We start from the raw sequence: 23,196 nt of genomic DNA, 5'->3' as shown, positions 1-23,196 counted from the left end.
TGTGTGAGTGTGTTTTTTTCCCCGACGCCCATGATTACTGTGCATCCCGTTATCATGCAAATGATGCGGGACGAGCGGCCAGTGTGTCATGCCCTTTTAAGAAAAATGAGAAATAGTCGGGAGTGACGTCTGCTGCGCACACAGGCCGGAGGCAAACTGACACTTGCGGAGCGGCGAAAGACAGCGAGCGAGAAACGGTGAGTGCAAATGCCAAACTTTACTACATGCCAAACGCGGTCAAATAACGCATTTGCGTGGGAGCCCGTCGCGTCGACACTTGCGGGAGCACACGCAGACACCGCGGAGTGCACAGCGCGCGTCGCATATGTCGGAGAAAAGCAGAGGAATTGTACCGCAAGTACAAAAACCGGAGTGTGCACTCCCATTTTAGTCAAGGCCAGGCGGAAGGGCAGGTAACGTTAGCGCCGCCGCTGTGTCTTTCCCGAGCAAATACACCGCGATGCGGGTCGATTTAAAGCCTGCCAGGTCCACTCGACGTTTGAGCTGTGAAATGCGCTCGATTGCAGCGTGTTTCCGACAACCTAGCTGTGTTTTGATTGTACGCCGAGGACAGGAATGTGTCGGCTAGCTAGCTCGCATGCTAACGAGCTAGCGGCTGTGTGAAGTGTCGGCGGCCCGACGCAGCCAGTTAAAGCTAGCTAGTTAGCGGCATTTTGCTAACGAGCTTGATAACGGGACTTAGCGTAGTTGCTGGTAATGAAACTGGATTGTTTAGGGCACAGATGCTGGTCTCATTTGCCCGGATTAAAGATTATGGTGTTTATTTTTTTTCCCGGATTTATACGTAAGCGGGTTTTGTGATTTGAACAGAATTTGATCGCTGCTGTGGGAAGCTAATGGTTGTGATAAGTTAATCATGTATGGACGGAGTGTTAGTTACTGCTCTGTGGGTAGTCACAGCCACAGATTGCGGGGGGACTTAGCATGACCTGGAGTGATAAGCATATGCTACTGCCGTAAGCAAATTAGGTAGATCCCCAGTGAGATAACCCAAGAGCTCAAGTGACTTTCTCTTGTCTGGGTCTGCAAGCTTTATTCCAGCCTGTTGCAGGTTATTTTATGCTGCAGGGAGAGTGTTGTGAAGCAGGAAAGGTGTGTACACCATCCTTTAAACTATAAACACACAGCAGGTCAACTTGATTGATAATGGATGAGTTGCACTTTCCAAGTCAAGTAGGCATTTCTTGCAAGGAGGCTAGCTGTGTCAAAGGCTCTGTTTTTTTCTTCAGCATTTCATTTATCTGCCCCATCCTGTGCCCCGAATCTCCTCACAACCCAGGTTTGATGATGAGATACAGGCTATAAAGCCCACGTCCTCCTCCCCCCTTCTTCTTCTTCTTCTTCTTCTTCTTCTTTCAGCAAGCCTGGTGTCTGGGGTCTTGAACAGGAACAGAGACTGGAAGAGACTATTTTAGTAGGTAGCTACTCCTTTTCCATCCTATCAGCATGAAGCCTTTGCCTTTCGGAAAGAGGATGTGGTTACAGGTCAAGGCCCCAGTGACACAGATGCATTCTGCTGATGCCGTTTGTCAGTTACAGATCTTTGTCATAATTAAGTCACAGAAGAGTTTTTGTGTGCCGGGCTGCAGTTTTGCTCTGACTCAACGGGGCATTCAGGGTTACAGCGAACCTGAAGAAGAGATCCAAGAACTCTTACAAAGTCATGTTCTTTTTCTCTTTCGGTGTAATTTTTATTGAGATTGCTGTCGTTAAATGCGAGAATGTAACTGTACTTTCATTGTCTTTATCTTAAAAGATGAGTTCACCCAAAGGAAAAAAAAAAAGATAAGAAAAATCGGTCATTAATAGCCCTCAAATAATTTTGGGAGCTTCGCAGTTAAACAGTGTTACAGCCTTCTAAAAAAATCTAACAAAAAAAATGAAACAAACATTAAATCCATACCACTTGTCCAGGTAATCCAAATCTCCGGAAGCCCAGAGATCTCATATTGATTTTAAAAGATATTTTACACCCCAACAAGCTATTGAGCTCATGTACCCGCTTCAGGTTTTTTAGCTTCAAAGCTGCAGTGAAGATTTGGGCATAATGTATTGTCAAATTTATTTGGGATGTCAGAGGCGATGATTACCCTGAGAAGGTACATAGAGCCATTACATATGTCATTATTAAGTCCCCGTTACTTGCTGTGAAGCTCCAAAAATACATTTTGTGGACTAAAGTAAACTTTACATCAGCATGGGGGTGAGTAGACAATGCCTTAACTTAATTTTGAAGTGAACTTATCCTTAAAGGGTTTAACCTCAGAATCATCCTCATTACAGATAAGATATATTGCATTAAGTTAATCGAGTTTTGTTTTTTACATGTGAAGATCAGGTCCTTAAAAAATGTAAAAAAAAATCACAGTAGTTGCTGCAGTTGAAGTGTTTTTTTTCCGCTAAGCTCAGGTGGTAATGGTTTATTTTACAGGCTCATAAATTCCTCATCCAAGAACAATGTAATTTGGCACTAATTATAGGTTGAATTAGACACAGTGTTACTTCCAATTAATTAATTCCAATTAACTGCTAAGCCAGCTTGTCTTTTAGCTGGGGCACATGTGCATTCTGTTGACAGGCAATCATGCCATTAAACACATATATGGAATAAAGTTGACATTTATAAATACAGTGAAATTATATGATCATGATGTTGACAATTAAGGAAATTCCTCTCAATCTCTGGATTTCAACAGGTGTTAAAACTCACCACAACTAACTCAAATAAAAAGCAAAAAGTCTTTAGATAGTACCAAATAAGAAACTCTTTCCAGGAAAAGTCCAAGATATCAGTAGGAAGTGAGAAGGCTGTAAAATTGAGTGTAACCAACACTCTGTCTTCTTTACTTAAGCTGTTTCCTTGACAGATTTTCTGCTGTCAGTAGTTTCTGCATTGTTCTTCAGTGTTTGGGGGGTGTTTCAAATGCTGATCCATGGGTGAACAAATGAAGTGAACTGTGGTTTTGGTGAATGTAATGAGTAACCAGGAGCTTATCAACATTTAAAAAAACACTACCAGAACAACTATTACCTCCTCTGCTGTGTTTCTACTAAGTGGGTTTTTTTCTTATCAGTGTCAAAAAGCAAGCAAATAAGAAGATGGGACAGGGTTGTATCGTGCTTCCGGTTTAACCACAGGATGTGTGCATTTTCTTTACCATCCGTGCTTGGTGGAAGATACAGAGGGCAGCTGTCAGTCATCGCATCCTGCTGAGTCAGCTGCTGTGACAGCTTCATTGCTGTCAGATTAGTCTCACAACACCAGCAAATCGTGGATCCTGAACGTTGTAGTTTAGCTGTGAAGCCTCTTGCTCTTTTTATTTCCTTGAGTTTGAAACATAGTTGATCCAGACACGTTCGCTGTGTATTCTTGCTAGCAGCTTGCTCGTCCAATTTCCAGCCTTAGATGGATACATACCTTTGGCCGTAGAGGGGTGAGTGATGCAGTGATGTCATGGTGGAGCATGTTTGCTGTGGCGTGTGGCTTTCCCTCTCTCCTTATTTGCTGGGGTTACTACGAGAGCAGAGTAACAGCAGCAGCCGTGTGTTTGTTTTGTTGGGAATGACAGTGTGTAGTTGAGGGCAGTGGAAACAGGCAGAGGTTTGGTTTTAAAGGGAGATGGCCTTAAATGGCCTTGTGTATGTGTGTGTGTGTTTGTGTTGAGTGTGTAGGCAGGCGGTTGAGAGAGTGCAGTGATGTGTGTAGTTTTCTTGGTATGAAAGTTTCGTAGATAAGATGTCAGGAGCTTGAGCATCCTTTTCCGTCATATCCCTCATTTTATTTAATCTTTCTTAGAAAATGCTGCATGTGTTAGAGAAAAAGCTCAAAAAGAAGGTATTTTAAAGAGGCAGATGTTTGTCACTAATTTAATATCAAGCAGAATTGTTCTGAGCCTTGATCTCTGAGGTCATTTGAGTTATGGAGGGTGATATTTGTGTCATAGCAAGCTACTTTGCCATTCTCGAGAATATTAATTAATACACTGGAGCTGAGAAATGTTTTTGCTTTACTCCTACTCCGACTCAGAAATACTTAAAAGCTTGCCCTTTAAAGTGATTTAATGCTTAGTGATGTATTCCAACCTTGATTGTATTTATCTGAAGGCAAAAGCTTTGATGTCAGCTCACCAGGACAGTAGCTTTCTTCATACGGTTTTATGAAGACGGTTGCGACAGTATGACATTTTCACAGCATGATAACATCTAAAAAAAAACACGGTTTCATGATTTTTCTTAATTCATAAAAAATATTTTGTTATGATGACTTAAACATTAGAATTGGATACCCTAGATCATTTTTCATGGTGTCAAAATCATCGTTTCATATACCTTGAAAATGTGATATTGCCACAGCTCAGATTTTTACACACAGGCATAGTTGTGTAGAAATCACCAGGAAAATGACTAATTTAAAAAAACTGAATCAACAATCTCAGAGTAGCTCAAGGAGACTGGTGTTGCTCACTTACATATGCAACAACAGGATAATGTGAGACAGAAGTTTATTAATACTGATGGTATTGAAATGAAGCTAACTGAGCAGGGTTCTGCTCATATGGCGCCGGAAGTATCAAAATGTGCTGGAAAACTCTTTAATTTCAGGTTTTAATTCGAGATTCATTGCTCTCAAATTTGTGAGACTCTGAGGACGTCAGTTCATGTTATGAATGTGCATAGTACTCGGGTGACTGTTTCCCATATTCTTCTTTTTTTTTGCTGTGCTAAGCAATCAAAATCATATAAATGAAAAAAAAGTCTTGGTTAGTTCTCTTTTTAGTTGGATAGTTAGTTTCCAGACGTGGGAAAATATCAATGATATTGAACTGAACTTGCATTCCCAGTGTCAACATAGGCAATAAACTTAAAACCCTAATAATAAAGGTCATGCAAAAACAAATCATGTAAACGAGTCACCATTTGTGTTAGATATTCAGAAATATAAAGTCAATTAGATGAATGGCATGTAACAGCCGTGCCTGATTCCATTTTTAACGGTGTCTTCCCAAGCAAATTTTGATTGTGTCTTAGTTCTGTGTTCTCTTTATTGTTACCTCCGCCAAACAGGTTAAGCTCATTTGTTTGTTAGTTAGTCAGCAAGATTAAACAAAATTTGCCGAACAGATTTCCGCTAACCTGGATGGAGGTTGGTTCTCGGCCCACAATAGACCTAATTAACCTTTTGTGTGGATCCAGATAAAGGGATGGATCCAGGATTTTTTTCTTACTTTGTTTTACATTGAGCATTTTTCTTTATTTTGGGTAAATTCTCAGAAAATGACGCCTTGATCTTGACTGGGGGGGAATAGGCATATTTAGGTGACTGGTATCTATGAGTGAGTGCAAAAGGTGACTGTTGACTCCAGTCAATGACATGGATAACTAAAAACCTTTTTTAAGATGCAGGCCAATCAGTTTAAATTTATCTAGAACTTTTTAAAATCCCAGATGTATGTTAGAGAAAAATAATAAGCCCTAGATATTCTCACTCATTGATTGGAAACCAAGCTTGTACTGGACAGATTTGATGTACCTCATCCTTCGGGGATTTTTAAGCAAGGGAACAGATAGAATTAGACGATACACTTTTTGTAGGCGCAAACATCCTCCATGATGACCTCTGAAGCAGTCACAAACAGTTAAAATCTTACTGGTACTGTCACAAAGCATGTTCCCAACATCTTCCGGCTTAGTAGGGGTCAGTCCAGTCTCCATACTAGAACCATGACGTGTGGATAACTGACAAGTGCGTCCTAGCCTCAAGTGTGACATTGTCTGGATGACATTGTATATCTGACACTGTGCATGCACTTGACTCCGTACTTGAGTGTTTACATGAGAGAGCAGCAGAGACTCTTTGCATAGCACCCCCCCTTTTTTTTCTTCCCAGTGGCTCCTCCCTAAATAACGCAAGGAGAATTTCTCTTTATGTGTAGAGGATTAGTGGGTATGAATTATTCACAGTCCGGGCTTCATATCCCACATGGTCACTGCTTGCGATTGAAGTTGGAGGTCCTTTGTCCACCCCACTGAGTATTTAGATGGAGTGTGCTGTAAAAAGAACAGTGTAGGAGGGGATCATCTGCTTCCCAGAGTGGCCGGCGATTAGCTTTTTGATGCTGTGCAAAAAAAAAAAAAAAAAGGTTGATTATCAATCGAGGTTATACCGTCTTTCCTTGAGACCTGATTTTAATGTAAGCCACTTCTTCAGCACATGCTTGATGCTATCATGCTGCACCTTTCAACCCATGACTGAAAGGTTGAATCCCCTGGTCTCCAGACCTCTGATGTGCAGGGAAACCTGGTGTTATGCTATCTCTGTTATCCCTCAGAAGGTTTGGCCACAGCTCCATCTTTTGTCAGTAACTGGATAACTGTGGTGCAGTTGGTCAAATGGACAATGATTGCCAACAACGGTGTTACCTTATCTGAATATACAGTGTGATTCTGTTTTGCACTCTGTTTTGATTTCGATCTGCTTATGTTGGTTTGAACCATCAAATTTAGTGATAAAGAACTTTTTATATGAACTGAAGTAGAGCTTCAACAAATGATTATGGAGTCATCTAATAATTATTTGTTTGATTTGTTGATTAATTTGGTCTATAATAAAGCTTCAATGTTTAGTCACTTCGTTGATTGAAAGCAAATAAATGACCAGCTATTTTGATAATTGATTAATCAGTCACTCTTCAAGCAATAAGTCAAGCATTCATATCAATATATTATGTTTATGGTCTTAGAAGACAAAAGAAACCAGATAATATTCACTTTTGAGAAACCAGAAGAGAATTTTGGCATTTTTTTTCTTAAAAATGGGTTAAGAAAATAAATGTGTTGAGGAACGCTGAGAAAAATCTCAGATTACTAAATGAAACCTGAATAGTAGTAGTAGTAGTAGTAGTAGTAGTAGTAGTAGTAGTAGTAGTAGTAGTAGTAGTAGTAGTAGTAGTATTTATTCTTTGCTCTTTAAAAGTTGATGCTTTGAAGAAGCTTGAAGACATTTTGTTTGAATTTTAAATCAGTCTTTTACCAACTGCTGTACATGGACTTCTACATGAATATAATCTGATAAGAAGCCTCCAAGTAGATGATGAATCAGAAATCCCCCACATCGCCCCAGCGACACAGCTAAACCGCCGTGTAACAGCCTCTCCTTCTCTGTAACCCAACATGTAGTGACCCAGTTGGCTAACCCAACTGACTTTACGCCACTATGTGTGCCAATGATTCGAAGCCTCTGCCTCCCTTAAAGGGATATTCCAGTGATTTCACAATTTCCTCATCGTCGCAGTTTCCACTTCCCTCAGCTGTTTTCTGTCATTAGTCAAAAAAGACATGCTATATTGCTGTTGTACAATACCAAAGAGTGAGTGAGTGACTGACTGACTGACTGACTGAAGAGTCTGACAGCTGGGTGTGTTTTGGTGTGTGAAAGCCAGATGATTGTGTCATTATTAGGAATATCTGCCAGATCCATGTATCATCTCCCCTACAGTTCCCCCTGCACTCATACACACCACAGCTGGTTTGTGTTAGAGTGGGGTCACATACTCTTCACCTCCTCCACCCTGAAGCTGCTCCACTTATGGGTGTTCCCTCCATTGTTGTGCTGCTTCTTGTCCATAACCTCCAGGAATGACTAGAATCCTTCCTTTTTGGAGTGGAAAAACTCAGAGACCAGACTGGGGAAAATTCCTTTGTTTAGCTTGAGAGGAAAGCTAGATCTTGTTTTGTTTTTGTTTGTTTCTTTTCCTCAACTTTTGCAGCTTTCTCATTTTGTCTGTCCCATTTTGCTTCTCCCCTTTTGTCCAGTGCAGATTGTTGGGCTGTCCGGTGAAGCAAACCCGCCATGCGTGAATACAAGCTAGTGGTGTTAGGCTCTGGAGGTGTGGGCAAGTCCGCTCTGGTGAGTATTCTCTCTCCTTGAAACCTTTCCTGCCCCCCACACACCTCTAACCCCCTGTAGTGTGTTTCCTGAAGGACTGTAATCTCTGTGTAAACCGTTATCATATTCGTGTCACAAGGAGCCGCAAATGAAACTGTCCTTTTCCTCATTTTTTACTGAAACTATTAGTGCTTTTGCTTTAAGTATTTAGAAGAAATATACTTATATTTAGTCAGTGTTCAAGTGTCTTCTAGTCCAGTGTTATACAGCATAGGTCTTTGAAAAAAATCCCTGTGTCTCTAGTTTCCATTAGAACCTGACATATACCAGATTTTTTTGAGCCAATAAAGGGAACTAAAAAACACTGAGAGACAGAGAGTTAGAGGCCGGTATTCTGAAAAACACAAATGTACATGAACGTACATGTTTAGCCAAACTGACAAATGACAGTAGTTGACTAAAATATTCTACTTCACCTTCACATTTCCATATCCGCCCATATTAAACAATAATATCGGCAAAGTGGATATGTATCAGTTGTGTTGTAGTTCCCATCCATTTAGAGCAAGGTTTATTTTAAGGTGTACGGTAATCTAACAAACCCGAATCCTGTTGGGCAGAAAAACATGCTAGTTTGTGGTGGCTTGACAAAGGACAGACACAAATCCTGACACAGTTTTATGAGCTTTATTGTCATTATAAGGCTGGCAGGAGGCCATGAATGTCTGTGAAATGTTGCATGCCCAGCTTGGCTAACTTCGACCAGGTGTTGGAGTCAGGTTAATCCCTCAAAGTGGCAGGCTGACATGTTTAGACCTTAAGTTCCTAAGGTGAACTCTGTGTACCCTAAATGTAAACCTACCATTAAGCACACTGCTTAGTGAAGCACATGTACAGTATGTCATGTGAGTCTATACAGGTAATTGGAAGATTTCGTTGTAGTTTGTCTGCATTCTGAGCAACATTATGAACAACCTCTTCCGCAATGTCATCCTGAGTTGTTGTGGAGACACATTTGTTGCACTTTGGCCATATTTGCCACTCTGGATGTTTTTTTCTTGTGGCCAGAAGGTGACATTGATCTGATGTTGGCGTGCTCTGTGTCTTCTCTTACAGACAGTTCAGTTTGTACAGGGAATCTTCGTGGAAAAATATGACCCTACAATAGAAGACTCGTACAGAAAGGTGAGTGTCCCTTGAGGGGGGGAGGCAGAGTGCCGAACTGGAATGAGTTGATTGTTAGCAGCTGCTCTGCAGGTTCACGTCATGGTGCTCTTAGTTTTTCTCTTTCTCTCTCTCCCCTCTGTTTTCTTTCTTTTTCTTCTACCCTCTTTGTCTTTGCATGTTTTAATATTTCTTACATTTTCTCCATGTTTTGTCTTAAACTCTGTATCGGTTGTCTCATTTAGTTTTTGCTTTATGCAGTATTTTAGATATGCACAGTCTGTCTGAAATCAACCTGCTCATCATCATTCTGTTGCCATTTTTTTTCTCCCTTGCAGCAAGTGGAGGTAGACGGTCAGCAATGTATGCTTGAAATTCTCGACACAGCAGGCACAGTAAGTGAACTCGAACCACTCAATACTCTTTATTGCTGTGAGTAAGGACTCCGGAGTCGCTGTATTGAACACTGACATTTGGATTGTCAGGCAGTCAGTCTACCACTTTTGTCCAGACTAAAATTATCTCAGCGACTGTTGGAGAGATTCAGATTCATATTTGTCAAGACATTCATGGTCCCCAAAGAATGAATCCTGCTGACTTTATCGATCCTCTGACTTTTTTTCCGGGGCTCCATGAGGTTGACATTTGTGGTTTTGAGTGAAACATCTTAAGTTCTATTTGATGGATTTCTATGCTGTTTGGTGCAGACAATTCAGTTCCTGTGAAAGGGCAAATCTGGTAATTTTACAGGTGTGTGCAGTTGGGGAGTACTACTGCGCATCTAATAAATTGCCTCCAGTGATGTCACTTAGTGGCTAAAATTGCATTGTTGGTAATGTAGGGACCAGGTTTTAACAAAACCAATTAATAGTGCTTTCCAAAACCCTGTGCCTACATTACCCACAATACAACTCACCCACTTGGTAACCTCACTGCTGCCACAAGAGGCTTTGTTTTCACACATATGCAGTATTAATCCCAAAGACCAGTAAACATGCTTTGATGAGTAGAATTGTGGTGTTTCCCCTTTTTGAAGGATCATTCAAATTATTAATTGATCCCTTATCAGCTCACCTAGCATCATCAGAAGTTCAAACTTTGTATAAAACTTTTAAGTTTATGACTTAATAACAGCAAAACTGACAGACATTCATATAAGTCTTAACTTGTTAGTACTCCTAATTAATTGTCAGTGTGCTAACATGCAATATGGTTAAAATTACACCTGCTAAATATCACCATGTGTCACCATAATCATTGAGAGGCCGTTGGCATGCTCAAAACCAAGTGCTGCATGGAGCTGCCAGCATTGCTTTAGGCTTGAAGTCCTGTTCATGAAGGAATAGCCCACTTTTTTGTCAAGACCAAGTGTGCTTGAGGAATGTGGGAGGTTAATTGTAATGTACTATATGTTGATGGTGCACAAGCCACATTCACCTTCATGCCTGTTTTTAGTGGAAAAATCAAAGGGTGCTGATTGTCTTCCAAAACTGTATAATGGTGCACATGTGCTGTAGAGCAACTTTAGGGAGATCCTGCAGTTCCATAAGTTGTCATCAGTGCACATTAAATGTTTAACATTGGATAAAATGTGAGACAGTGTGACAGAGCTCATGGCCTGTCCCTCCTCTTGTGGTGTTCCCACTGTACAGGAGCAGTTCACAGCAATGAGGGACTTGTACATGAAGAACGGCCAAGGCTTCGCCCTGGTATACTCCATCACAGCACAGTCCACTTTCAACGACCTCCAGGACCTGAGAGAACAGATTTTACGAGTAAAGGACACAGAGGATGTAAGTATTTAGTACGCACACTTGATAAGCGTACAAGCATGTTTACATCAGCGCTGCCACGTTTTCACAGAACTTATTTTTATTTTATTTCATGGTTGAGTGGGTTGCAGAAACAAAGATAGTGGGAAATAGTACAAAGTTATTAGCGCCCCACTTTCATGTTCTCAGCCGCCTACATTGTTCAGAGTGTTCTGTTGCCATGGATACCACTCAACACTGTAATCGCTGCATTTTATGCCAATAATTACAAATGTGTATTACCTCGACATACTGCATGTGGTGTCACTGTGTTCATTCTCTGCTGTCTGTAGAGTGAAAACAATGCAAAAGCATTAGGTGAAACTTCTGTTCTGTACGTAGCTTAGCATTAGCTAAAATCCGCATCGTGCACAGAGCCATAGTACCCCACTTAACTAAGAGTCTAATACAGAGCGGGGATGTCCAACCCTTAGTCTTGTTTTTTTTTCTGAACTCTGTGGTTTTCCCCTCCAAGTCTGCCCCTCTGCCTGGACCAGAAACCTTGCAAATAAAAAGAGGATGTGTCATCTCGTTGTTTTCCTGGTTGTTTGTTAGAAGCACATTTCCATTTTTCTGTATCTCTGGTAAATTGTGAGGCTGTTGAGTGAGTAAGCCCTCCATCCCCTCTCTGGTGGGGCAGATAGTGCGTCAGCGCGATCTTCGATGCCCTTTTTTGGTGATCTCTGGAGGGAATGAATGTTACCATAACCCTCTCTCTCACTCTTTTTCCTCCCTCTCTCTCTCTGTGTTCCTTGTCAACCATTTGAAAAGCCCCTCTGCAGCCTGGCGTGGACATTTTATTCATGTTCTATAGCATGATCTATTAATCATTCTCTCGCTCCCCTTCCAAATCTCTGCCGGTTATACCTTATGCTTTTTGTTTTGACTGGCTTTTTCAGTGCCTGTTGCACTGTGCCCCCGCCCCTTTCTCTATGGCCTGACTTGTGGTCTTACTGTGGTCTGGCACTCAGTGTGGGTGATTGCACTGTCAGGGATGATGTGCAAGGAAAGCCTCAGCTCATCAAAAACACACTGGATCGTGAGGCTGTGGTGCTTCATTAGAGGCTCCGTGGTTGGGGAGCTGAGGTTAGCCTCAGGCTAACAGATGGATTGCAGGATCAGTGGCTCCTCAACATGCAAGAAAACCCTTTTCTTCTCCAACTATGCTCCCTCTGAATAAAACCCTGCTCTTAACCTTTGTGCTTATCTGGTCACTACAGCCACTCTGTCAGGTATCAGTCCACGGGCGATTTGAGCCTGTACCTATGATGGCCGTGACATCTGTTTATCTTTCTTTGCCCCTTGCAGGAATGCACGACCAAAGGAAATGCTTAACATGTTTTCGAGCTGTTGCAGAGCTTAAGCAGACATTCTAGTTGCAGCTACAGCTGTTCTCATTCATTCTCAGTCTCAGCTCTTCTGCGCACCATTTACTGCAAAGCTGGCAAACTGTACAGATGTGCTTAATAATGCCCAGCTCAATTTATTGAAAAAAAAAAAAAAAAAGCCTTGAAATTACTGTACGTAGAACACAGTGGGGCCAAAATTCCATCTACTTCAAAAAGTCGTTGGGAGTGAAGAATAGAGTAAGTGAGCAGTCAGCAGTGTATTAAAAGCTCACTTCCCTCACTTCCTTCCACACTTCTTATGTAAGAGAGGTCTTATGACTTTTCCGGGCCATCTCAGTCCCTACTTGTGTGACTCTGATGGCACTAATGCCTGAGACCAAGCTTGTGACTCACCGCTGCAATAGGAACGACTGGCTCCATTCATATAAGCAACTCTATACACCCCTGTTCTGTGTTCCCCATAATCCAATCTCTAGCATGCCTTGTGGGCAGGACAGGACCTGTCTGTAGCATGTTAACAGCATCTGAACAGATTCTCTGTGGCCTGCGTGGATTCTTGCAGCCTCATTTGCTGCTGACACTGAACATTTTTTTTCTCTCCTGCATACCTCCATCCTGCCATCTCTCTCCATCCTCTTCATCCCAGCTTGGCTCAGAGTTTGTGTAAGGAGGGCATACCGCTGGTTCTCCCAGGACCCCTTGGGAGAAATGTCGTTCAGCAGTCCAGTGCGAGGGGCTTGTTTGGATATCAAACATCAAGCAGCAACCTCCATGGGGTTAATCTAAACATCGCAGCTTCCTGTCGTCTGCCTCACAGCCCAGAGAGAGTGAGAGAGAAAAGAAAATGGGGCCCTTGAATATTCATTTTTCCTTCGAAAGTGTTACATTTTCCAGAGGAATGTGCTGTCAAAAACAACGTCTGAAGAGTAGACTTCTGGGTGGGAGTATGAGCAAGTTAGCACACGTCAGGGTACTAGCACACTGCTTATAAACATCCAGTTTTTCAAGATCCACAAGACATGTCTAGGGGACAACTCTGGGACCAGGAGAAGGGAGCGACTGCAGGATTTCCCATGCATGGATTTATTTGTTGCAGGCACACCACAAATAGATTTCCCCAGCTGATTTATTATTGGCGCCTGCTGTGCTGCATGCAAAATTTTCCACTAGTTGATTATGTATCATGCTTGTTAAGCTCTACCACAAACACCAGTATCCTGTTAACTGAATTGTTCCTCAAACTCTGCTCAGACAGTTTCACAGTGATGGTATGAGAAAGCCAAGTTTAAATCTGAAATTACATTGCATACTACATTAAATGAAATATGACACACACAAACAAGCAGTCTCACACTATCATGTAATTCCAGACAGCAGGCAGAGCATGGAAACCCAGCTGAAATGTTGAAAAAACATTCAGGAAGGAAAGCGATGTTATCCTGGCTGGGCGGGGCTGCCATGACTTCCTCCGGGCCAGTGTGCTCCCTAGATAGCCGGTCAGGAAACAGCAGGCAGGATGAGACGCATCCCGACACCCTGGCTACTCTGGCTCTGCCCACTGTGACAGCTAGAGGCTGAAGTTTTGCCCGGAATATTCTCTCTTCCTCAGAGAGTTTTTGTTTTTCTGACCTTGGTCATTAAAACATCTGAATCGGGGCACAAAAGAAGAAGTGTTGGGTATTTGGGAGATTCCAAAAGCATCTGCAACTCATGTCAGCGGTTCTGTTCTCTGTGGTTGTTTTCAGTTTTTGTGTGAAAGGAAATGAAGGCATGAGAAGCTGCACTCGCTGCTAGTTTATATTGATTCTTTAATCTCTTTTGACACCGTTGTGTAACCTTAATGACTCTTTTTTGGGCCTTCCCACAGGGATTGATTGATTTTTCTTGATTGTGTCCCTCCACTCCAGGGATAAAATTGAAATTAATAGACTACTAAGCTGTGAACAACCATCTCTCCACTATTGTACTGCGAGGATGAACATGAGTAGACAGTTTCTTGACAAGTTACTCCTGCTATCTCCCAGTCCAAATAACTCCCTCACAGACTTTAGTCTCACCAATGTGATGAGTCGTGTTGGGCCTACAGGGTTAGATTTGTTGTTGTACTTTTACTGGGGATGCAGCAACCTGTATGAAAGAACAAATGTATCCATCATTTATTAGAAAAAATATATATATATTTTGGTTGCATGTAAGAATTCAAATTGATTTTATTTTTAATATCAAATTTGCCACAAAGGGATTAAAAATTGCATCTTGATTTACTTACTCTTACATACAAACTTTTTGCTTGTTGTCAGGTGCCGATGATCCTGGTGGGGAACAAGTGTGACTTGGAGGATGAGCGTGTGGTGGGGAAGGAGCAGGGCCAGAACCTGGCCAGACAGTGGAACCACTGTGCCTTTTTAGAGTCCTCTGCTAAGTCAAAGATCAATGTCCTCGATGTGAGTATACATGGTGACATCAATACTTTTAGTCATGTGTCTTCAGTGTGAAGAGGATACTTTTACTGCTGTCAAATCACTTGACACTTTATGTTTTCTCTTTGTGTCTTCTTCTCAGATCTTCTATGACCTGGTCAGACAGATAAATAGGAAAACGCCAGTGGAAAAGAAGAAGGCGAAAAAGAAATCCAACTGTGTCCTGCTTTAAAGACCCCCCCCCCTTCTCCAGCCCCTGCAGCAGCTCTGAGCCAGGTGTGTGCATCTAAAATTTCATAACACATGTGTTAGTCATAAAGGCCCAGTAGCTGACATGTTCATGAGGTCATGATGCATAGGCAGGCTGTGAGGTTAGTTAGCGTTACATAATATCCTTCTATGTCATCTTAGATAATGCTGCAGACGTCAGGTGTAGTTTATCATTCATCACAGTCCATTACGAGTTGGTTTGCCTGCAGCAAAGTCAAGTCAAATTAATCAGCCTAATATTATATCATATCAACAGTGGATGCTGTCTTTTCTTGAGCTGTGAGAACCTGAGCACACAAGGAACATTGGGAATTCAGAGAGAGGCCTCCTTTAGGCATGTGGGAGTGAAACACGATGTGGGAAAATTGCAAAAAATACAAACATTTCTGTGGAAACTTAGTTAAGTTGCTTGGTTAACAGAGTCAGTTTAATCCAAACTAATTGACCTTATATGAATATCTGACCAGTCCTGTCTTCCTCTAACTGGACCTAGTGCAGCTTTCCCATCGGTCCTTGAAACATCCTAAAAAGTCTAAAATCCAATAATCTTAATTTTTAAGACCTTTTTAGAATGTCTATAATATTCAGTCTTCAGTTTGACCTTTTTTAAATTTGTTTTTGAAAACATTTTTGTTGTTTTAATCTGTCGTAGCACACCAAGCTAGTGCGTCACGTTGTGGTGTTTGGGCTATCATGGTGTTTTACCAGAAATAAATTATCTTGATCAAAACATGATCAAAGTTAATATGAACATCTGGTAAAATAAACAAAGTAACAATATACATTGCTGTGCACATGAAGGTATTCTTTACATTTACTTAATTTTTCTAAATTGCAATTATGTTACAATATAGTTGTGATGACATACTTTCCAAAGAGAGTCTGGAAGGTTTGGTTTAGGTACCTTTAAAAAGTGCTAAAATTAATACTTTTATTAACCTTTGAGAGGAATTGTCAGCACACTAGTCTGACAGATTTAAGTTGTTCGTATGGGACGTGTCTTGTCACTTTCTATAAGTGACTACAGAGTCATCCTGGGACAATAATAACATTTCTTTGATGCTGATTACTTAGACATGTTTCTGGACTGGCCAACATCCCCTGAGTCAGCCGTCACTTCAAGTGTGAAGTGCTTTCATTAGCATTTTCTTATTTTATCTTCATTGCTGTTGAATGAATGAGTCACTTTGTGATGGCTGAATTTAAAAATGGACCTCAGCAGACTGCAGCAGCTGCTTGGATCTGAGGAAATCCTGATCTGTCATCATGTTGTTTCCCAGGAAAATTCGCATCGCTTCTTCTTTATTCATTTCTTTTATTTAGTTTGCCCAGAAACTGGTAAAGAGGAAGTCTGAACACCAGCACGCACTGTAAACTAGACTGCCTATTACAGTCAACCCTTCTCGTCTGTTAATTTTATATTGGCCTTTACTGACATTTACTCTATATGACGCAATAATTAATCTTCCATGTGAGGCGCTGGATTTCAGCTTCACGTCAGGTTGGAGCTGATGTATTTGCAGCCCTTTTTTGTTTTTTTAGCTGGAGGTTCTCAATGTGAACAATATCATCTGTCACAATCAATCTACTTTCATATTGGAAACCTATTACGTGTTTATGATCTAGTACATTTCCTGAAAAAATAGTTGAGTAAGAGAAACTTATAATTAAATATACAGCCATCTTACTACATCTGTTTTTTTGATAGTCTAGTAAATTTGGTGCCTGACAAATTATCAAAGTACTCCATCACATTGGTGCAAGATTCCTATAATGCCAAAATTACCATAAAGCAGTCGTGCTTATTTATTTGCAACAGAGCCCATAATGACCTTCAACAGGCAGAAATATTAAAAGCAAAGCTTCCTTGTTAAATCTCTGCAGAGAAACAAATCCCACAGTATACACTATATATCATCATTTTGCCCCCTTCTAATTTTAGATGCTCCCATTGACTTAAACACCCACTGTGGGTCAGAGGTCACTCTGAGCTCCTGATAAGATTTAACCCCAGTTAACACTCCCCTCACAATCTTAGAAAGTCACAGCAAGAATATTTCCACCCTGATGTGGAAAGTTTCCTTTTGAAAGATGAGTTTGGGTTCAGTCAGTTGAGCAAATCTTGTGAGACCTCATGATGTGCATCCAGCCTCACATGGAGATTACCAAGTAGGGCCTCAGTGTTTCCAAACATTGAAGGTATAAGCCTAAAGAGTTTACTCTGCTTGGAGCAAACTAAATTGTAGGATGTGTTGTGTGACTGCCTCTAAAGGCTAATGTGTTTACGATTCTGAGAATCTCTGGGTTTGACCCCCACTGCGGTTGAGAATAATGGGCAGCATGGTGGCAAAATAAACCGCATTTAGTGGCATATTCCTGTCGCTGACCTTTATATCTGAGCAGATAAGTAATTTATTTTCATAATTTCATAACCACAAAATCCTAATAAAGATATCATTTTAAGTTTAATTTTTTCATATAATGAGCGGACAGCATCCAAGTATAAACTGCCTCTGCTGGAAATTTATGAATCAGTACTAGAATTTACTGCTGCAGGAAAGAAGTTACTGCCTGTGGTATCATGACTTTATTGGGTTCAGGAAGTAGAGAGTCATCTGTTAATCTCAGGGTTCGATCCCTGACTCATCCTGTCCACGTGATGAAGTTTCTTTGAGCGAGACACTGAACCCGGAGTTGCTCTCTCTGACAGGCAGGCGCCACACATGGCAGCTTTCCCACCGTCGATTGATGAATGGGCAAAAAAGAGGCGATATGATAAAGCGCTTTGTGTACAAACGCAACGGTCCATAAACCATTTATTCATCCCCTAAAGTGTTCTTCCATATAGAAAGAAATAGTAAAATAACAATTTAAAACTGCAAAGTGATGATGTGAAAAAATACAGCAGAGAGTGTGCAGTAGGAATATGCAGATGTAGTTGCTCCAATTAAAACTGTACAGATGTGACATAAAAAGTGCAAGTCTGGTGTCAATATAGAACCTCTTTGTTGTTTGGCAATTTTAAAAATGGGTGTAGCTGAACAGACCAGTTTTACAAGAGTTTTTTAACAGTTTTATTCAGATCGCGGTCCTTCAAAAGGCCTTTCTGTCACTGTTGACACAAAAAACTTCAGTGTTGCCAAACCAGCGAAGCACAGCCCTCAGCAGAGATTTTATATCTACCATATTCTGTTACTTTGAACTTGCAGTGTAGGGGGAAATAAAACTGTGATATTACTGATAACAGCGGATTAGTGAAACAGACAGCACCATTGTGCCCGGCCCAGACATCAGGGCCGCTAAACCACCCACTGCGTTCCTCGTCTGAATCCATCTGTGTTGGTCAGTTACCGAGTACAGTGTGTGTGAGAGTGGGGCCTCAGTCAGCATTGCCCCGGGGCGGTGTCTGTTGCCCGCCCCCCCCCCCCCGCCTCGTTCACACGCTGGCCGACCCGATGAACCAACACTAATGGGATTACGGCCTCACTGTTCCACTGCTCACAACACACCAGCCCATACACCCAGAGAGGGGTTACAGTGCCAGCCACAGACAGGACAGAGCGAGTTAATGGGACTTTTGTACAACATGGACATTGTCTGACCTCATGATCCACCAGTCTGTGATTCTAACTGTATCCACTGGGACAGGAAGTAGCAGATAGTTGATACCCAATAGGATGTTGTATAGATTCTTAAGGTGTAGATGATCAGTACTTGCAGCTTTTTTTCAGATTTCGTGTCTTTTTTTTTTTTTTTTACCTTTTGGCAGCTTCAGTAACAGGTGCTGTTTTTTCCCCCTCACTGTTAAAACTCGTTCTCGGCGTTGACTCAGATCTGCCCACATGTTTTATCAACTATGCCATTAGAGTTTATAGACTTGGTAATTAAGCTTTAGAAGTTAACCTTGATGTTGCTCCAGCTGAGTGTTTTCCTGTTACAGACTTCACAGCAAGACCTTTTTAAAGCAGACATTTTGATTCATCACAGCAGCAGCAGCACAGGTGAAACCAATGACATTAATTATGGCCACATTCCATTTAAATTCCACAGTTAGTCATGCCACTGAGCTGCAGTAGCACACATTAAAGCATGGCCCTGGACCTGGAACATCTAAATGGAGCGCAGCCAGCATTAATCTTGTTAATAACACCTGTGCTTTGAAGATATCACGAGTACAAGTGCACTCTTTAACCCCGCTACATCTTTACATTCTGTTTTTGAATACTGTCAGGTGGATCCATGGACCGACTCATCAGCAGGGACATAGAGCTTGATATAAAATGTGCTAAGGATAACACTGAGAAAGGTTTTAATTGTGATTTTAAATGGTAATTAGGGTGAGAAGTAAAGTTGTGTGTCAGGGCTGCAGCACATCATTCATAAGCTTCACATAAATACAAACATTCATTCATTGTATCCAACTCTTCGGTTATTAGAGGTTGTGTGTCTAATGGTGGAGAACCCTGTAACATGCATATGTGTTTTTTCCCCTCAAGAGGGAACCTTTGAAGGATTTAAAATATAACATCCACAATAAATTGATTGATGCAATAATATCAGGAAATTCACGGGCAAAGACAAAACAAAGTATAAAGATATGGGCACTATGAGGCACTAACTCAGCTGAGCAGCCTAGGAATTTCTTCGTTTGCACCAATAAAACACAACATTTCATGAAAGATAGTTCCTTTAACTCCAAGCTCCTTATCCCCCATGTCGCTGGCGATAAATCATGTTGCATTGTTTTCAAGACGTCATCCACATGAAGCAATTAGTCTAATCAGCTTAGCCATCCAGTTGACTACATCATTCTATTTGTATGTTAACGCAGCGTGAATCTGCTCGTGAATGGAACGCTCTGAAATCTACAATCTTAAATCGTCAAGATTGACAATCATTAGGAAAGTTTTTTCTGCGGTACATGCTGAGCAATTAACTTTTTCAAGGTTGGAAAGTTAGCGTGGGTATTGGGACTAAATCATCATTTAATTACAAAATATGGGGGGTTCGGATCTGCCACCTCTGCTGGTAAGTGAGTCAGAAGACTCCTGCTGAGCCCAAATCTTGACACCTGCGAACATTTACCCGTGACACATTTGTTTGTCTCCTCCTCCACCTGTAATGTCACTGTCCGGCCACTAGAGGGCACTGACAACCTTCAGATGGTGATGTGACCACTGTGCTGCTGTCTTGCAGAAATGCTGTAATGAAGAACTGTTGCCCTGATTGGAACGTGCCAGCATTCCAACAGCCCCACCCCCCACCTCCCTCCATCAGCCATAAACGGTGAATCAGCTGACTGAACTGCTCCTATCGAAGACGAGGATGATCTACATGAGCGAGAGAGAGAAAGAGAGAAAGAGATGGAGAGAATAAAGAGAGAGAAAGAAAAGACAGTAAGGGAGAAAGAGTGAGAGAAGACTCTGGTCTCTCGCCTCCGAGGACCTTCCTCTGTGTCTCAGTTTCAGTGTGAACCCTGAATGGACAGTCTCCATTTCTGCACCAACAAACAACACCACAAACTTAGGATGATGATGATGATGATAAAAGCCTCTGAACGTATAAAAAAAACGTGTTCTTGAGCTGGCAACATGGCCCGAGAGCAGACCCCACCTCTTAATTTCCTTTTTTTTTTTTTGGCAGTTTAACAAAAAGAAAAATAACAAGAGCGTTAAAGAAGGAAAAACAAAGTTAGAACTTGGATTCAGTATTTTTCATCTTTTTCAATATCAATATTGTATTTGAAAGACATGGAAGTTGACCTCTTTTTAGTTGTATGATTATAAATATTCTTCAAAAACGAGCATGAAAAAAATGCATCAGTTATTAAGTGTAGATGTTTTCAAGTGAAATCAAGTGGAAAAGTGAGAATTTTTTTATAGCCATACACCTATTCTCCATGCCTGTCATTTCAGTGATGATAGATCAAGGTCTATAATATGTATTATTATTTTTATTATATATATTTTTTTCTTTGTTCGCCCTGTTGTTCATCATGGACTTCTCTTCTGCGAATATCTCTCTCTGATGTGACTTAATTTTATACTCAGTCACTGGGATTTCATAGCTCCCATAATATATTCTAATGCCATTTTTTGCATAATAATGCTTCAGAAAAAAAATGGGTCTTTTATAGAAGAAATATGGGGAAAAATAAGGATTGATTTCTATGTCTCTTGAAGCTGAAATATATTATACTAAACCAACTCTAATAATGCTTCTTGTGTTTTTCTGTCAATGATGTTCCAGCTTTTATGGATTATTAAAGTACATTTTAGTACATTTTCATTATATTGGTCAATGTATTTTTGTGAATTAAACTTTTATCCAAAGTTGATTTGACTTATTTGAGAAAAGTGAAATTTAAAAGTGTTTTTTTTTTTTTTTTTTTTTTTAAAGAGGTTGGAAGAAATGTAGTAGAGTCACACAGGGACAATTTGTTTGCACTAGTGAATTATTGATTCTATACAGTGAAACCCGTTTGTTCATTGATCAATAGATGGCACAGAGAGGACAGTTGTATTAACATAAATGCACTGTGCTCTGTGCTGATGTTTTGTCTTACATTTAACGGCCACTAGGTGTCAGTATAGCAGCAGAAATGTTTCATACATTTAGTTGGAAGCAGTCAAAGTGCACTGATTCAAATCCTGTGTCCCTGCAGGGAGTTACATAATGTGGCTTAAAGGGAAAATCAATCTCAATAATGTTAGAGAATATTTTTTATGATTGTTGGTCTCTATATAAAAACAAAGTATTGAGTATAAAGAAGGTTTTAACTAGGCTGCTCACCGTGCTGTTTTCTGGTGCCTTGTACACTGAGCACCCACCGGCTGGATTATTTCTAGTTTCTCACCTGAAAAGGGATTTTCTATAATCTTCTCACTGATTTCCAGCACGAAAGAGCAAAGGAAAAAGCTGCAGGGATTTAAAAATCCGAATAAATGAAAGGTTGAAGGCTACGTTGAATAGATTTTAACATAATTTCTGTTCAGTGAAGCGGCAGAATAGTTACACTTAGTTACATAAGCTTGTGTTGCCGTGTCAGAAGAGGCAAATGTGATCGCAGTTCGTGCTAAAGCGATGTAAAACGGTAACTACTGAAAGCAGAAAGAACGTGTGAAAATTTGAGTTCATAATCAGAAGAGAAACACACCATTTTTCACTTCTATGCAATCAGAGGTTTTGCTGCTACAACCTTACTTTGTCCATTATGACCTCTAGTTTCACTGTGCTTTAGCATTAACATGCAGTTATCACTTGTGGCTGCTGTTCACCAGAAGTTACAAAGTCTCACTTTAAAGGTTCTGTTTGTTAATAATAACAACTTAGAGCTTCATTAAGTTTTGAGGAAACTGTTATTTTATAACAAATAACTATAGAAACAAGTGAAAAAACCCAACAATATGACATAGAGCAAGTTTCATGGTTGCTTTAACTGTTATGAATGGACAACATGGATAAAATCCTCTATCACGATATATATTATTAAATAATTGGTGTAGGGCTGCAACTAATAATTATTTTCATGATCGAAGAACTGTTGTTCAGAACTTCTTGATACGATTACCTGATGAAGGTCTGATTACCAAAATGTACTGAAAGTGAGGTGAACAGCGTGCATGAGTTTTTTCCTGATGTCATCAACTAATCTACCAAGCGTTTCCTCGATTAATCGTCCCGTCTATAACATATCAAGTCTCAGTTTCCTACAACACAAGGTGATGTCATGAAATCATATGTTTTGTCCAACCAACAGTAAACCTGTATATTTTATACTGACAAATAAGAATAAAGAAAAGCAGCAATTTTTCAAATTTAGAGGTTGAAATTGGTCTTTTAATTACTGTTATAGTTTAATTATTGGGTCAGCTGTTTGTTTATAGTGATTTGTTTTTTTTGTTTGTTTTTAATGTCAAATGAGTTTAGGAACTGAAACAAGTGATACTTTTTGGCTCATCAACAGTATTGCCATGAAACACTGCATGTTGATTCACAACTTTGCCCCAAATAATCTAATCATCACAGATATTGTGGGAACAGAGTGTGGGCTTTTGTGCCATCTAGAGGTAAAGTTCAGACTTTAATAAACAAAATATCCCTCACCCCCCATCCTCCCTTGCAGGGGGCAATGAATGCAAAAGGCCTGCGCTAGAGGCAGCGTTTGGTTTGTCCATTCTGGGCTACTGTCGGAACATGGAGGTGAAACATGGCAAACTTGCTGTCTCTCAATTCAGGGTCTGCATCCTCTGAAGGACCTGGCCTTTGCGGTTTTT

The 23,196-nt window shown here is 40.6% G+C and overlaps 1 protein-coding gene across 4 annotated transcripts; it reads left to right on the top strand.

The window, feature by feature from the left end:
• Positions 1–43: 43 nt before the first annotated feature.
• LOC119021110 (ras-related protein Rap-1A-like) lies at positions 44–21,211 on the top strand. Of its 4 annotated transcripts, none has more exons than XM_037101125.1 (8): positions 44–197; positions 7,839–7,927; positions 9,023–9,091; positions 9,409–9,465; positions 10,723–10,863; positions 14,531–14,674; positions 14,793–14,926; positions 20,117–21,211. In XM_037101125.1, the coding sequence occupies exons 2-7, from the start codon at positions 7,871–7,873 to the stop codon at positions 14,880–14,882; spliced, it is 558 nt and encodes a 185-aa protein (XP_036957020.1). In that variant the 5' UTR covers positions 44–197; positions 7,839–7,870; the 3' UTR covers positions 14,883–14,926; positions 20,117–21,211. The 4 variants fall into 4 exon arrangements, with proteins under 4 accessions (XP_036957020.1, XP_036957022.1, XP_036957023.1 ...); XM_037101127.1 differs by having other exon boundaries at positions 133–197; positions 7,834–7,927; XM_037101128.1 differs by lacking the exon at positions 44–197 and adding an exon at positions 262–413.
• Positions 21,212–23,196: the final 1,985 nt, after the last annotated feature.

This window comes from Acanthopagrus latus, chromosome 6 (assembly GCF_904848185.1).
Source record: "Acanthopagrus latus isolate v.2019 chromosome 6, fAcaLat1.1, whole genome shotgun sequence".
NCBI lineage: Eukaryota > Metazoa > Chordata > Actinopteri > Spariformes > Sparidae > Acanthopagrus > Acanthopagrus latus.
This window is presented reverse-complemented; position numbering and strand designations above follow the sequence as displayed.

What these genes read in the sequence shown, in the direction of transcription:
- LOC119021110 (XM_037101125.1), top strand. Translation starts at nt 7,871, where the DNA reads ATGCGTGAATACAAGCTAGTGGTGTTAGGCTCTGGAGGTGTGGGCAAG. An exon ending in TTCTCGACACAGCAGGCACA is followed by an intron (nt 9,466 to 10,722) that starts GTAAGTGAACTC and finishes CCCACTGTACAG; the next exon opens with GAGCAGTTCACAGCAATGAG. An exon ending in GAGTAAAGGACACAGAGGAT is followed by an intron (nt 10,864 to 14,530) that starts GTAAGTATTTAG and finishes GCTTGTTGTCAG; the next exon opens with GTGCCGATGATCCTGGTGGG.